General features: G+C 40.2%; 1 protein-coding gene across 1 annotated transcript in view; it reads left to right on the forward strand.

Annotated features, from left to right (window-relative positions):
* Nucleotides 1–3,391: 3,391 nt before the first annotated feature.
* LOC308158079 (uncharacterized protein) overlaps nucleotides 3,392–14,511 on the forward strand; it is a gene marked incomplete at both ends in the record, with an annotated part of 14,986 nt that continues 3,866 nt past the window's right edge. Inside the window, 8 exons of the mRNA XM_080531671.1 lie at nucleotides 3,392–3,640; nucleotides 4,024–4,259; nucleotides 8,899–9,178; nucleotides 9,577–10,389; nucleotides 10,603–10,833; nucleotides 11,535–11,658; nucleotides 11,886–12,798; nucleotides 14,160–14,216. Coding sequence (XP_080387797.1) covers nucleotides 3,392–3,640; nucleotides 4,024–4,259; nucleotides 8,899–9,178; nucleotides 9,577–10,389; nucleotides 10,603–10,833; nucleotides 11,535–11,658; nucleotides 11,886–12,798; nucleotides 14,160–14,216 — 2,903 coding nt within the window. The remainder of the gene's footprint in view (nucleotides 3,641–4,023; nucleotides 4,260–8,898; nucleotides 9,179–9,576; nucleotides 10,390–10,602; nucleotides 10,834–11,534; nucleotides 11,659–11,885; nucleotides 12,799–14,159; nucleotides 14,217–14,511) is intronic.

Raw genomic sequence — 14,511 nt, forward strand, 5'->3', positions numbered from 1 at the left:
ATGAAATGTTTACTAATGTGTAACACATCATTTGTAAATGCATTAATAAATCATTTATTAATCATTTCCATATTTGTAAAGTTGCAACTATTCAGTGTTTACAAACATTTAAAGGTTTATAAGTAACTTGGTGCAATGTGGGGCAATCAGGGCCCAGTTGTTCAAAACTTCAGAATTATTCTTTTTTACTATCCAGGATCAGAACTATCTGGCTGATTTTGAGTCGTATTGGGGAAATCAGTCAGCTTGATCTGATCCTGGATAGCAAAAAAGAATCAAACGTTTTGAACAACTGGGCCCTGATAAACCGCACATCCTCACAGTGTGGAAGAAATTAGGCTAACAGGAAAGAATGCATAAAGGAGCTGCTGACCAGGTCACTGGTGGGCCGACACATCTAACACATCCAACACATCCAACACATCCACCCCAAGCAACGTTGTGACCTGTTGTCGCTAAGAAAAGACATTGTTGTCCTGAGATGCATAAAGATCTACAGCGGCCCTGCTGTAACCTCCCTAAATCTCCCCGCGGCAGTAAAAGCTGCTCACAAATCCAACCTGCCTGCCTATTGTTGCTCTGAGAGACCGCAAATGGTCGCTGCTCCTAAGCAATAATTCCCGTGCTACGGTCAGGAGCTGCAAAGAGTGTGTCCCTCCTTGGCGATTGACATACCCACTATGGACGTTGTCTGACTTGACTAGGATATTATCCCTGTGGGAATGGACCAAGCTGCCTGAGGCCTAGTAACACTGTGATGTTCCCACAAAGCTGTTTCATTCTGTTTAAATGTGTGAATTATTTGGAACAGCCAAAAAGTTAAGTAATTTGACTGTATGATGGGTTCTAATTTTCTTTTTGTATTATGTTTTATTTTTATATTATACAGTCTATCCCATACATTATTTCCTTTGTTGGAAAGACATCTGGATAACACTTTAAACTATGATTAAAGGGTTACTTCAATAATAATTACCAAGTAATTACATTGATTAATTAACTGTTAATTGTTCATTAATGGATAATTCATTGATTGAGATCATGTGATTGTCGTTAATCAACAAAAAAAGTGAGAGTGAATGCTTATAATGAGCATGCTTAAAGGCAATGTTAAAGTACTGTGTAAAATAAAAAAGTATATCTTTTCGACATTAGTGATGTGGAATTCCTTCTCGTTAAGCCTCAAAAGCTTTTTAGAATAACTGCCTGGCATAGCGGATGGCCTGGATCCCAGGGGAGGAGGGGGGTCGTCCCTTTTTTCTTCTTTTTTTTTAGGCTGTTTTGCGTTGTATTTGTTGTTATTGTTTGTATTGTGTTTGATTTGTCATTAACTGTTGATCACAAAAATACATATATATTTTCAAAACATTATTTTAATTAGAACATTTTCTATAAAGTATCCCAAATGTCAAACAGTTTCTTCTCTATTGTGTTATAATATAATATTTTCCCAAAATAACACCAACAAGTACTGTACTCTTCAAGGTGAGGGAGAGACTAAGAATACACCATCTTGTGGACATAAACACAAGTACAACCTGCTGTAATGACTACCAAGACAGGGAGGGTGTTAGTCCTTAACACAAACTGACAGACAAACAGAATAATGGACAATAATAAACCAACAAGTGAAGTCATGGAGAGAACAGAGATCACAATTCTACTTCAAAATTAACTAATATATAATAAAATACCTTTCATGAAATTGAATGTGAAATAGAACTTGCCATTAGGGGCATTGATGCTAAATGATAAAGGCCTAGGCCTTATACCCTACAATCAGCAGAGAACCATAGACTTCAGGCTACACCTTAACTGTCCCTCCTAAGACCTCTTCACCCCATCTACCCCCCTGTGCAGCTTCTCTACAGTATAAAAAAACAAAGAAAAACATAATTATTCCTTCTTCTAGCATTATGATTTCCAATGGGCGCTGTCCCTAGCATAGATTACGTTTTCTTGCTATGACTGATAGATGATTCACTTGTTTAGACAAATGTATTTGTCGCTCTGGGTAAACACATCTGCTAAATGCCAAAAATGTAAATGTTCTATGGTAGACGGCCTATTCTACTTTGACACAGTTAGTTTTGTGAATACTACATGTGTAGTATAACTGTATAACACCATATAGGCCTATACTTACTGAAAAGTACAGAACGCTTTATAACTGAACACAATATAATTAATGTTAAGCACTTGTTTCAATCAATTAAAACAGCAAATAGCTAAGTATATTTATTTTCTCTGACTTTGTGTCCTAAAGCGGGGGTCAGTTGGTGGCATATACAGTGAAAGAAAGGGGAAAGGAAAATGACAGTTGAGAATAACAACTGCTGAGGTAAATAAATCCAACATCCAAGTGATCGTTCCAGGATCAGGTGTCACGTTGTTGTTCTGTAGGCCTTACGCAATAGTTGTGTTTACGTGCACCTTTGAGAGTGGGTCAGTCTGTCCCACATCAAATGCCCCCTTCCACCTGGGTCTCAAACGAGAGGCTATAAGACCCAGGATCCTCTCCAGGACTGTGACTGTGCCTAGGGTGAGGCTCTGAGATGAGACCAGTGGCAGTTGTCTTGTTAGCTCTCTTTACCGGGGCAGTGTCACCCTACTGCAGACGGCTCTGTCTGGACCAGTGCTCTGAGCTGACACAGTATGGGGAGGATGGAGAGGGAAGAGGTTTGTCTTTAAACTGCTCCTTTAGAGGAGCTCACAGTCAGTATAGTATGAGGCTGATACAGGAATGTAAGAGGTGAGTAGTCTAATGTTACAAAGATTATTATTACTTTTCTTCTCTGTCTAAACTGAAAAGAATGATTTGTACTAACTCTTTCTCGCTTTCAGGGACATTTCCTTGGAGTCTTTATGCTGCCACTGTGCTATGCCTTTTCTTCACTTGCTTTCAACCCTTTCTTTCTTTCATTCCTTTCTTTCTATCTTTTTTCCACATAGGATTTGGAAGAACCAAAGTGAAATATGCTACTTGTTTGTTTTGTTACCATTGAGTTTATAATTATTTTTAATTGTTTAATTATCTCGGTGGGAACAGAAATGTAATTATTAGAGTCTAAATGGCATATCATGGGACATCTAAAAAGGCAATTACATTACTCAAGAGGAAATCCTGAGGTTGCAGCAGCAGACTACCTAGTTATTCTACCTAGTCATCTCAATCCCTTTTCTAATCCATTAGACTACTGGAATTATGTGATACATATAGTTTGATTTCTTATTCACTATGCACTAACTTACTTTATGAATTTACCCAGACAAAAAACATATTGAGCAGTTGATCTGATCTGGTTTTTGTTGTTATGGTTTGAATATATTTTTGATGACATGATTTATAGAAGATTTCATTGGAATGCAGGGCAAGGGTTTAAAACGAAGAATGTTTGTCTGTATGTTTCTCAGCGCATTCTACGAGGACTCAAAATACGTCTGGCTACTGATTTTCCCTGTGGATGACATCAACAGAAACCCAGGGCTTCTTCTAGGTGTGACTCTGGGCTACAGGATCTACAAGGGGTGTGGGAGCAACTACCTGGCGCGAGCAGCCATGGAGGCTGTTAATGGAAGAGAGCTGGGAGAGGAGACACACCCAGGCTCTGGAGTGAGCAGCCCTGTACCCAGACTACAGGTGAGGGACAGAGAAAGCATTCAGCCAGTGGGATGTCAAGTGATAATAATAATAATAATAATAATAATAATAATAATAATAATAATAATAATAATAATAATACCAGATAATTATTAGAATGACGCTGTAGATTGAAGAAGACCCGTCTCTTGTGACTACATCTTAACTGTCCCTCCTAAAGACCTCCTCATCCCCACTACCTCCCTGTACAGTTTCTCTACTGTAAATATAAATAAATAAATAAGAATAATATTAATCTTATGATGACTGACTGTGTAGATGATTCACTTACTTACTAAATGTGTTCTAAGTCTGCTCTGATAAATGCCAAAGATGTAAATGTAATGTAGCGTTCTAACCCCAGAATTGTGTTGCATCCCCAGGCCATAGCCTTGGTTCTGGTCCTGGACCACTGGAGCAGGGTCAATATCCTTTACCTTCATGATGAGACGTGCAAACTGGAGGGCGAAGTGAAAACACAGAGAATCTCACAAGGGGCAGTAGAGTACGCTAGTATCCAAGAATCGCCTCTCCCTGACCCGGCTGTCTACCTGTTGCGGCTGAGGCCCTCAGGCACACCAGGGAGTCTTCACAGTGCCTGCACATCTGCTGCTCTGCAGTGGGTCTGCTACCCTTTACCTGAGTGCCAAACCTGTTTCAATCTCTATGAGACAATGTGTGTATTATCACAGGAAAGAGCACACAGAGATGGCTATGCTAAACCATGTCTGAAAGAAGCTGGATTTCAACCATGCCAGGTACTTGCTTGGTTGTTTACATTTACATTTTTGTAACGCCTTTATCCAAAGTGACTTCAAACAATTACATTTGAAATAATGGTCAATATATATATATATTGCTAACCCTAACCCTAACTACATATTGTTTACATAAACAAGAGTTTATTATCTAGCATATCTAATGTCTATGTCTGTGTCTACACTGTGTGTGTGTGTGTGTGTGTGTGTGTGTGTGTGTGTGTGTGTGTGTGTGTGTGTGTGTGTGTGTGTGTGTGTGTGTGTCTAACTCAATGTATTGATTGGAATATTTCACTGGCAGGTACAGAAGACGGTATCTGTAAAGATATGCCTAGTGGGAACAACAATACAAGTACTATGTTGTTTTAACCTTAACCTGAGGACTGATAGAGAACATCTCAATATAAATGGTAAGGAAAAATACATTTAAAGGAATATTCCACTGAAATTCATGATTTTACATTATCATGGCTTATCTGACTTTAGTTTTAACCCTGTTTTGCCCTGTTTTGTCAGTTAAGTCCCTTTCATGATGAAAATATGTCCAAAGCACCTTGAAAACACATCCTATCCCACTTCTATAATCAAAATATTCCATTATTCAGTCATTATTTTATTTTCATAGCATAAGCATGCATTGGTTATGTACCAAACTGTACAGTCTTTATATCTTTTTTTTCCTTCTTTTTTTCAGATGGCAGCAAATATATCCCACCTATCCAAACAAGTCGGATTGAGGACAGACACCCTCAGTGTGTTTCCTACGGCTGGGTTGAGGGATTGCTGCTAACAGCTTTGTTATTACTTCTAATCTCTCTGACTAGAACAGTGAAAATACCTCAAAGAGACACTCCTGTCACCAGAGTGAACAACAAAATTAGCCTTCTGGTGCTTTTCACATTGACATTGTATTCTCTCTCACCTCTTACCTTCATTGCCCGGCCCTCTGAGTGGTCCTGTATGCTGCGCCACACAGCGTTTGGGATCACCTTCGTCCTCTGTATCTCTTGTGTTCTGGGGAAAACAATAGTGGTGTTGATGGCCTTCAGGGCTACACTTCCAGGTAGTAATGTCATGAAATGGTTTGGTCCTCCACAGCAAAGACTCAGTGTTCTGTCTTTCACTCTCATACAGGTCCTGATTTGTGTGCTTTGGTTAACAATCTCCCCTCCTTTCCCCTACAAGAATATGAGGCACTATAAGGAAAAGATAATTCTAGAGTGTAGTCTGGGCTCAGCTATAGGCTTCTGGGCTGTGTTGGGGTATATAGGACTCCTGGCTCTCTTGTGCTTTGTGCTTGTCTCTCTGGCCAACAAGATACCTAATATTCAAGGTAACCTCCTTTTGTTTAGTGTTCTCATAAATGTGCAATTATTGGCATGGATGCAAATCTCCAGAGCACGAACAAAGTATACTCTGATTATTGAGATACATTAAACATAATACTAATCTTTTTAGTGATCAACAACAAATGTAAACATAATCTGAGTGCAATAATAAACTATTCTGCAGCATTTGCACTTCCTGGTCACGACTCTTTGCTGTCCTGGCGCCCCGCTGGTGGAACGAACTTCCCACTTCTGTCAGGACTGCAGAATCACCCTAGACTGAAGACCTCCATCTCTTCAGGCTACATGTTAACTGTCCCTCCTGAGACATCACTACTTCCCCTCTACCCCCTGTACCTCTGTACAGTTTCTCTACTGTTAAATAAAAATAATAAAAACAAGCACTACTTATACTTCTTCTAGCACTACTGCTGATGGCCCCTGTCCCAAGCACATATTTATTTTGTTCTGCTATGACTGGTGGATAGACGATTCACTTACTTAGTCAAATGTGTTTGTTGTAAGTAGCTTTGGATAAAGCTCCAAATGCCAAAAATGTAAATGTAAATGTCTTACACTTTACAGTATCCACAATATCCTAATTAATTTGCTATGAAACATCCAGTAGCAAGTTTCAAGTTTCAAGTGTATTGTTACGTCACATTACACAAGTGTAAGAGAATTTAATTATTAGGCAGCGATTCCTGACTTTGCAGCACAAGACAATAAGGCATAATTCAAGATAATAAAAAAGTAACAATAGTGTAGGACATAAGTGACAAATAAGATTATTTACAATTAGCAGTATCTTGCGATTTGTAGACAATAAGGCACTAGGCATAATTCATATAATATAATAATATAATAATATAATAATAAAAAGTGTAGATTGTACAGGACATAAGTGACAGTAGTAAAGTGACTGTGAGCTTAAGCTGAGGTAGACCGTATTCATGAGATGTGCTTTTACAAACATGAGGCCTGGATATCGAAAGGAAATGCATTAACACAATTAAACCGTTATAAGCTTACCTCATGCAACCTAATAGCAGTGATTCCTAATAGCACAGATTCCCATTTGTTTTGAGTATGATTGTGGGTCACATGACCTGACAGTACACTCCATTGTGGACTCATGCAGCCAATCACCACACACCGTTAGGCATGCACATTCTTTGCAACACACTGAATAGATGAGTTAATCTCAAAACCAAAAAATAACTAGCTTACAGAGTAACATGTATACTGTATACAAATGTCAACCACCAAGCATTCTGAGATATCTCCATCAAACACAACACTGTAGAGTATTTGAAAGAATATTAAACACAAACAATATTTTCTATCTTCTATATGATCTTCTTAGTTGATTCTGACATCTAAACTGAAACAGAGGTGTGATGGGTGCAACCAAGAGACATTGGGACAATATATGACTGATTTTGGATGTGGTACATTTGAAATACTGAATAAAACCCACTAAATACACTTGCAAAAAAGTAGGGATGGTTAGAAAATCTCACACAGGATTTGTGCTGTGCATGTCCTATTTCTGTTTGTCTCCTAGCCTGTCTTGTTGTTTGATGAATTTATCTGTCCATGTGTTGTTGCTGCTGTTTTGTTATTATGTTCATGATCATGTTACATGTCTTTTTTATAATTGTTTATCTCCTTGAGTTTAATTGTACAATTTAATTGTACTTTTATCAATGTAAGGTGACCTTTGGTGTCCAGAATGCCGCCAATCAAATAAAATGTATTATTATGATTATGATTATGATTATGATGATGATGATGATGATGATTATTATTATTATAGCAACAAGCAAGCGGATCCTTGTTCAACAGGGTGACCAGTACCCATTACAGAGTATAGACAACAGGCATCACCCTAGAGATCTCATTATGTACCTGGCTGCTCATCTCTTCCTGCCTGGAAACATCCTTCACTGCTCTTATGTCGCCCCTTACCGGAGAATCTTTACCACTGACATGACCAAGGCCCTATGTGACTAATGGTTATATGTCTCTTTTATTTCGTATTTATCGCATTCACAAACATATTTTATTACAAACTACATTTTGAGATCACGTAATGTAGAAGGTAGGTCGCTGCGGTAGTAAAGTAATTTCTGTAACACCATATCAGGTGTACTTTAGAAAGGGTTTTCAAAGCATTTACAATTAGATCATAGAAAGTAAACTATTATTTTACACTTACTTATGGATAGCCTTTAAATCAGCAATAAACTCAATGATTGATTGAAATGTTGAGATCAAAATGCAGCCCTATGTGTAGTAGACAGGATTCAAGCAGGCCACGTTTTAGTACTCTACTCCCAACACAGATGTGGTGATCACACACAGCGCCCCACTCCCCCTCCCCCATTGCACTCATGTATTTATCTATACCTACATAAAGCATGTATACGTAGTGGTACTAATCAAGTCTTGGGTTCATTTAAGCATTAATACTTGATCAAGAAATATATTTTTTTTAAAATCAATTATCAACTTACCTGAGCTAGTCAAAGCTTTCACCTGCAGACAGGTGCCTGGCTAAGCTCTACCAAGCCTAAACAACATATCATGCCTTGGAGAATAGGTCAATTCTCATTGGCTGGTAACATAATCAATACTGTCCTCTGATTAAAAAAATATATAAATGTCAGCTCCCTTTGCAGAATTGTGGCATAGGAAGGAGCAGACTCTGACATGAGTTTCATTGCAGTTATCCTCTTTGCTCTTTTGGCAGAGTCACAGGCAGACAGCCTAGAATGCAAACTGATAGGGAACACAGGGTTCGTTGAGTTTTCTAAAGACGGTGACCTTATCATAGGAGGTGTTTTCTCACTTATAAAAACACGTAAGGTCGAATATTTTGGCTACAAGGCAATACCGTATGAATACTGCACAAGGTAAGTCACAACAATTGCCCTGTACTTTCATTGCATGTAAATGAATACTACACTGTATGATTGTCTGATTAACTGCGCAGTACCCACAATCTTTGAGTCAATCTTTGTTCATAAACAAGGCATTTGGATTTCATATGTTTTCAAATCGACGACCAGTTCAACGATCTATTCTATATCTCTCAACTGAATTCACAAACATTAATTCAATCCCATAATTCCACTTCTGTCCTCCTGACTGCCTTTGCCTCCTACAGGAGGAATGACAGGGAGTTAAAGTTTGCCCGGACTATGATTTTCACTCTGGAGGAGATCAACAGAAACCCTGAGCTTCTACCAGGCGTGACTCTGGGCTACAGGATCTACAAGGGCTGTGGGAACAGCAACATCATGAGAGCCAGCATGGAGGCTGTGAACGGACCGGAGAACACCGGGCCGGGCTGCAGCAGCAGCAGGGTGCAGGCACTGCTGGGACACTCCTCCTCAGGAGTCAGCAAAAGCATCAACCCAGTCCTGAATCCCTTCAACATAGCACAGGTAACAGATAGGTAGTAGTACTATTACATTGTACTATTGTACTGTGGAAGGTTATTATTCTAAACCAATTTTTTCTTTATAGAGCTATGAAACATGAGCGGCTCTAGAAATATATGTCTGTAAACTTTGAAATGTTTTGGTTTGGAATAATAAGCTTCCACAGTACAAACGTTTACAGGCGTATTTTTCTAGAGCCGCTCATGTTTCACAGCGCTATAAATTCCCCTGGTTCATTGAGGTCTCCCTGGGAATGGACTGTAATCCTAGACACCTGCTTGTTAACACTGTGTCCCTGCCTTATGGATAACTTTCACTTTTCAATGATTTTTGGCATTACAATTATAATTTCATATTCATGTTCATATTTCAAACCTGTATTTTCTGTGTTTTTTGTACAGATCAGCCACCTTTCCACTTGTGCATGTTTGAGTGACAAGACAAAATATCCCACATTCTTTAGAACAGTGCCCAGTGACTACTTCCAAGTCATTGCACTGGTCCAGCTCATGAAACACTACGACTGGCTCTGGGTGGGTGTTGTTCATAGCGTTGGAACATACTCAACACAAGGAACCAGGGATTTCATCGAACAAGCCGAGAAGTCTGGAATCTGTGTTGAATACGATATCTATTACGACCAGAAACTTCCTAACGAGCTAGATACAATAGCCGAGACTATAAAAAGCTCCACCTCTAAAGTAGCACTGTTGTTCATGTCCGGGTCCCAGACCAGATCATTCCTAGAGGGAGTGGAGTGGAAGAATATAACTGGCAAACATTGGATTGGCAGCGAGTCCTGGATCACGACAGGTGATTTGGCCAATACCCAGAGACAGAGTATCTTACAAGGGGCGATGGGGTTTGCCATCCCAGGGTCGCCTATCCCAGGACTGGCTGAGTTCTTGCTGAGGCTGAGGCCCTCAGACGTACCAGAGAGTGTCCACCTCAAGAACTTCTGGGAGGATGTATTTGACTGCATTCTCTCTCCGTCGAATACGTCCAGCCACTCTAAACTGTGTGACGGCACCGAGGATCTGAAGACTGTGTCCAATGCCTACACGGACATGACAGAGTCCAGGACAGTTAACACTGTGTATAAGTCTGTGTACTCAGTCGCACACGCACTTCACACACTACTTCAGTGTGAAAATGGCTTAAATCCCACTACGGGAAAGGGCTGTATTGACAAGACTGATGTTCAGCCTTGGCAGGTGAAATCAGGGGGAATTATTTGATCTAGGCCCATCTTTTTGTCCTTACTGTATCTCTCTTTAGGTTTTTCCTAGCGGTCACATGTTGTTATAGATGATGTGGAAATATACAGTAAATGGTTCATGTGTTAATGTTTTTGCTATGATGATGATGATGATGATAATTGGTTGTTGTTTTATGTGTTATATTAATGCGATGCTGTATTCCTGCAGGTGCTAGAACACCTGAAGTTAGTGAACTTCACGATAGCGTCTGGGGACAAGATTTTCTTTGATGAAAATGGAGACTCAGTGGCTGAGTATGACTTGGTGAACTGGCAGATGGGAGAAGATGGCTCTGTCAAAATCATCAACATCGGTCGATATGACGCCTCCAATCCAGACGGACAGCGATTTAAAATAAAAGAGAATATCAAAATAGTTTGGGGCGGAAACCACAGCGAGGTAATAAAAATATGCATGAACTCGACTTTTAACTGATAAACAGTAAACATAAATGTAAAGCACAAGCTATTGAGACTGTTTCTCTAAAGTTAGGATGATACAAACAAATGCTAATCCTAATGCCTTTGTGTGTGTGTGTGTGTGTGTGGGTGTGTGTATCTGTGTGTGCGTGTGTGTGTGTGTGTGTGTGTGTTTCTGTACGTGTGTGTGTGTGTGTATGTGAGTGCCTGAGAGAGTGTGTGTGTGTGTGTGTGTGTGTGTGCGTGTGTGTGTTTCTGTAGGTGTGTGTGTGTGTGTGTGTGTGTGTTTCTGTAGGTGTGTGTATGTGAGTGCCTGTGAGTGTGTGTGTGTGTGTGTGTGTGTGTGTTTCTGTAGGTGTGTGTATGTGAGTGCCTGTGAGTGTGTGTGTGTGTGTGTGTGTGTGTGTGTGTGTGTTTCTGTAGGTGTGTGTGTGTGTGTGTTTCTGTAGGTGTGTGTATGTGAGTGCCTGTGAGTGTGTGTGTGTGTGTGTGTGAGTGCCTGTGAGTGTGTGTGTGTGTGTGTGTGTGTGTGTGTGTGTGTGAGTGCCTGTGAGTGTGTGTGTGTGTGAGTGCCTGTGAGTGTGTGTGTGTGTGTGTGTGTGTGTGTGTGTGTGAGTGTGTGTGTCAGCTGAATCTCCGAATGATCCAGTGGTGTCAGACTGTGAATGTTGTCTGTGAAAGGTGCCGAGGTCTGTATGCACCGAGTCATGTCCGCCAGGGAGTCGCAGAGCCATCAACAAACGGAGGCCGATTTGCTGCTTCGACTGCTTTGAATGTGCAGACGGAGAAATAAGCAACCAAACAGGTGGCTATGCATTATATCCTTTCATTAGAGACAATAATACACCTACACTCATTGGTTTAGCAAAGTTATAATGTGTAATGTTAATTGAAAGACATCATCAATGATGCTTGACAGCCTTTGAATGTCCCTTGCACTAAAGTGTGTGTGTGTGTGTGTGTGTGTGTGTGTGTGTGTGTGTGTGTGTGTGTGTGTGTGTGTGTGTGTGTGTGTCTGTTTTTCTTTGACAGACTCACCAGACTGTTTGAGGTGTCCTCCCGAGTTCTGGTCAAATGAAAATAGAGACAAATGTATTTTAAAAGCTGTGGAATTCCTCTCCTTTAAGGAAATAATGGGGACTCTGTTAACAGTGTTTTCTTGTCTTGGTGTATTTTTGTCAGTGCTTACATCAATCATCTTCATGGTTCACAAAGAAACCCCCATCGTCAGGGCCAACAACTCAGAGCTGAGCTTCCTTCTGCTCTTCTCGTTGATGTTGTGTTTCCTGTGTTCTCTTACCTTCATTGGCCGGCCCTCTGAGTGGTCCTGTATGCTGCGCCACACAGCGTTTGGGATCACCTTCGTCCTCTGTATCTCTTGTGTTCTGGGGAAAACAATAGTGGTGTTGATGGCCTTCAGGGCTACACTTCCAGGCAGGAATGTCATGAAATGGTTTGGGCCTCTACAGCAGAGACTCAGTGTTCTGTCTTTCACTCTCATACAGGTCCTGATTTGTGTGCTTTGGTTAACAATCTCCCCTCCTTTCCCCTACAAGAATATGAGGCACTATAGGGAGAGGATTATTCTAGAATGTAATGTAGGCTCAGCTATAGGCTTCTGGGCTGTGTTGGGGTATATAGGACTCCTGGCTCTCTTGTGCTTCGTGCTGGCTTTTCTGGCTCGGAAGCTGCCTGATAACTTCAATGAAGCCAAATTCATCACCTTCAGCATGCTCATATTCTGTGCAGTCTGGATCACCTTTATCCCAGCTTATGTCAGCTCCCCTGGGAAGTTCACTGTAGCTGTGGAGATCTTTGCCATTCTGGCCTCCAGTTTTGGTTTGCTGGTATGTATATTTGTACCAAAGTGTTATATCATAATTTTTAAGCCTGAATTGAATTCAAAGAAGCATATGATGGGGAAGGTGCAATCTAAATCTCTCTAGTAAGTCTAACTGATAGTTTACTTTAACCGCTTCAAGGTAGCTACCGTAATTGTTTTGTTATTCACATTCAGCATCTAGCAAACAGCTGTTCATTTCTTACATTAATCATTAATTGAACATCTGTAATATGAATATACTAAACAATTGTGCTGTTATGTGCTCAATATTGAATAAACATGTATATTAATAATCTATTTGACTCTTCTTCTTCACTCCATTGATATTTATATTTTCACCCTTGAAAAAAATCTACTTCTAAAACCTTTAATTTTTCTGAGAAATTAGAAGCTAGCATGTCCCCTTAGCTTAGTTGCTCCTGTTAATTTGCAATGGGCAATAGCCTATGCTCTCGGAAACCTTACTTAGCATACCACATTGACCTATAGCCAGCAGTTCAGAAAACATAGAAGATTCAGTTGAATCTCTACGATGGAAAAACGATATAATAGTAGTTAGCCTATTTGAGACTGAGAGTATTTTAATTTTAACTAATGGCTGTTTTGCGACTAGGTAGACTATGGGATATGACGTCACACATGAAAGCAGAGCAGCTTTCATCAAATATATTGCCATTCACTTACAGATTCAATTCACACATAGATTGCAAGAGAAAAAGTTTGAAGTGTACAGAAACATCTTGTCTGTTCAAGTGCAAGCAAATGCCACTACCTATTGCCATCTACCTATTGCCACAGCAACTAGGGAGTTTTTGGGGTTAGGTTTAGGGTCTTGACTGGCCATGTCAGTCTTCAGATTTAAATCCAGTTGAACATGCATTTCATTTCCTGATGACAACATTTTAGGCAAAGATGCCCCAAAACAAACAACTGAAGATGTATTGCATGCAAAGAATTGTCAATCAAATACTAAACAGGAGTGCTACTTTAGCTGCATTAGCAAGTAAGTGAAATGTAAACTCAAAAGAAAAAACATGAAATATCTCTCTCTCTCTCTGTGTCTCTCTCTCTCTCACTCTCTCTCTGTCTCTCTGTCTCTCTCTCTCTCTCTCTCTCTCTCTCTCTCTCTCTCTCTCTCTCTCTCTCTCTCTCTCTCTCTCGTTCACCTCCCTTTCTCTCCCTCCCTCTCTCTTTTTAATATTTATCCCTTTCGATCCCTTTTGCCCTCTTCTGCTCAACAACAACAAAAAAGGCATAAAACAAACGAAGAAAACAACTTAAGTAATCAAAAATATAAAAACCGAACTAATACAGTGCTAATGTTTGAAAGCAGAGATGATGGTGTGGGCCTACTGAATATTCAGTGAAACAAGGTAAAGATGTTGAGACAAACAATGCCTCACATGCATTGATAAAGTGTTTGTGTGGCATGATATCAGTACCCTTGTTTTTTTTCCAAGCAGTGTCAATCTAAGATTGCTGTGCCCTAAGGGAGCAGTGCCAAGCTGGGTTTCCAGCAGGTACCCCTCCCTCCTCAGTCTAGAGGCATATCACCAAAAGGAATAGGGTTGTATATAAGACCAAGGCATTGCACTGATCCTCCTCAAGAAATGCTGAGTGATCATGTGTGGACAAGAGAGAAGGCATACTCTACTATCTGCCACTGCTCTGCCTTCACACAGCGCTTGCCTGTGAACTGTTGGGCAGGTTTGACATGCCTAGTGTTTTTTTTGTTTTTTTTTTTTTTAGTTCGGGAGATATCATGATCGGGGGCATTTTTCCAGTTTTCCACAAACAGGTGCACAGCAAGACGTC

This window comes from Nansenia antarctica (assembly GCF_963989245.1).
Source record: "Nansenia antarctica genome assembly, chromosome: 5".
Classification (NCBI taxonomy): domain Eukaryota; kingdom Metazoa; phylum Chordata; class Actinopteri; order Argentiniformes; family Microstomatidae; genus Nansenia; species Nansenia antarctica.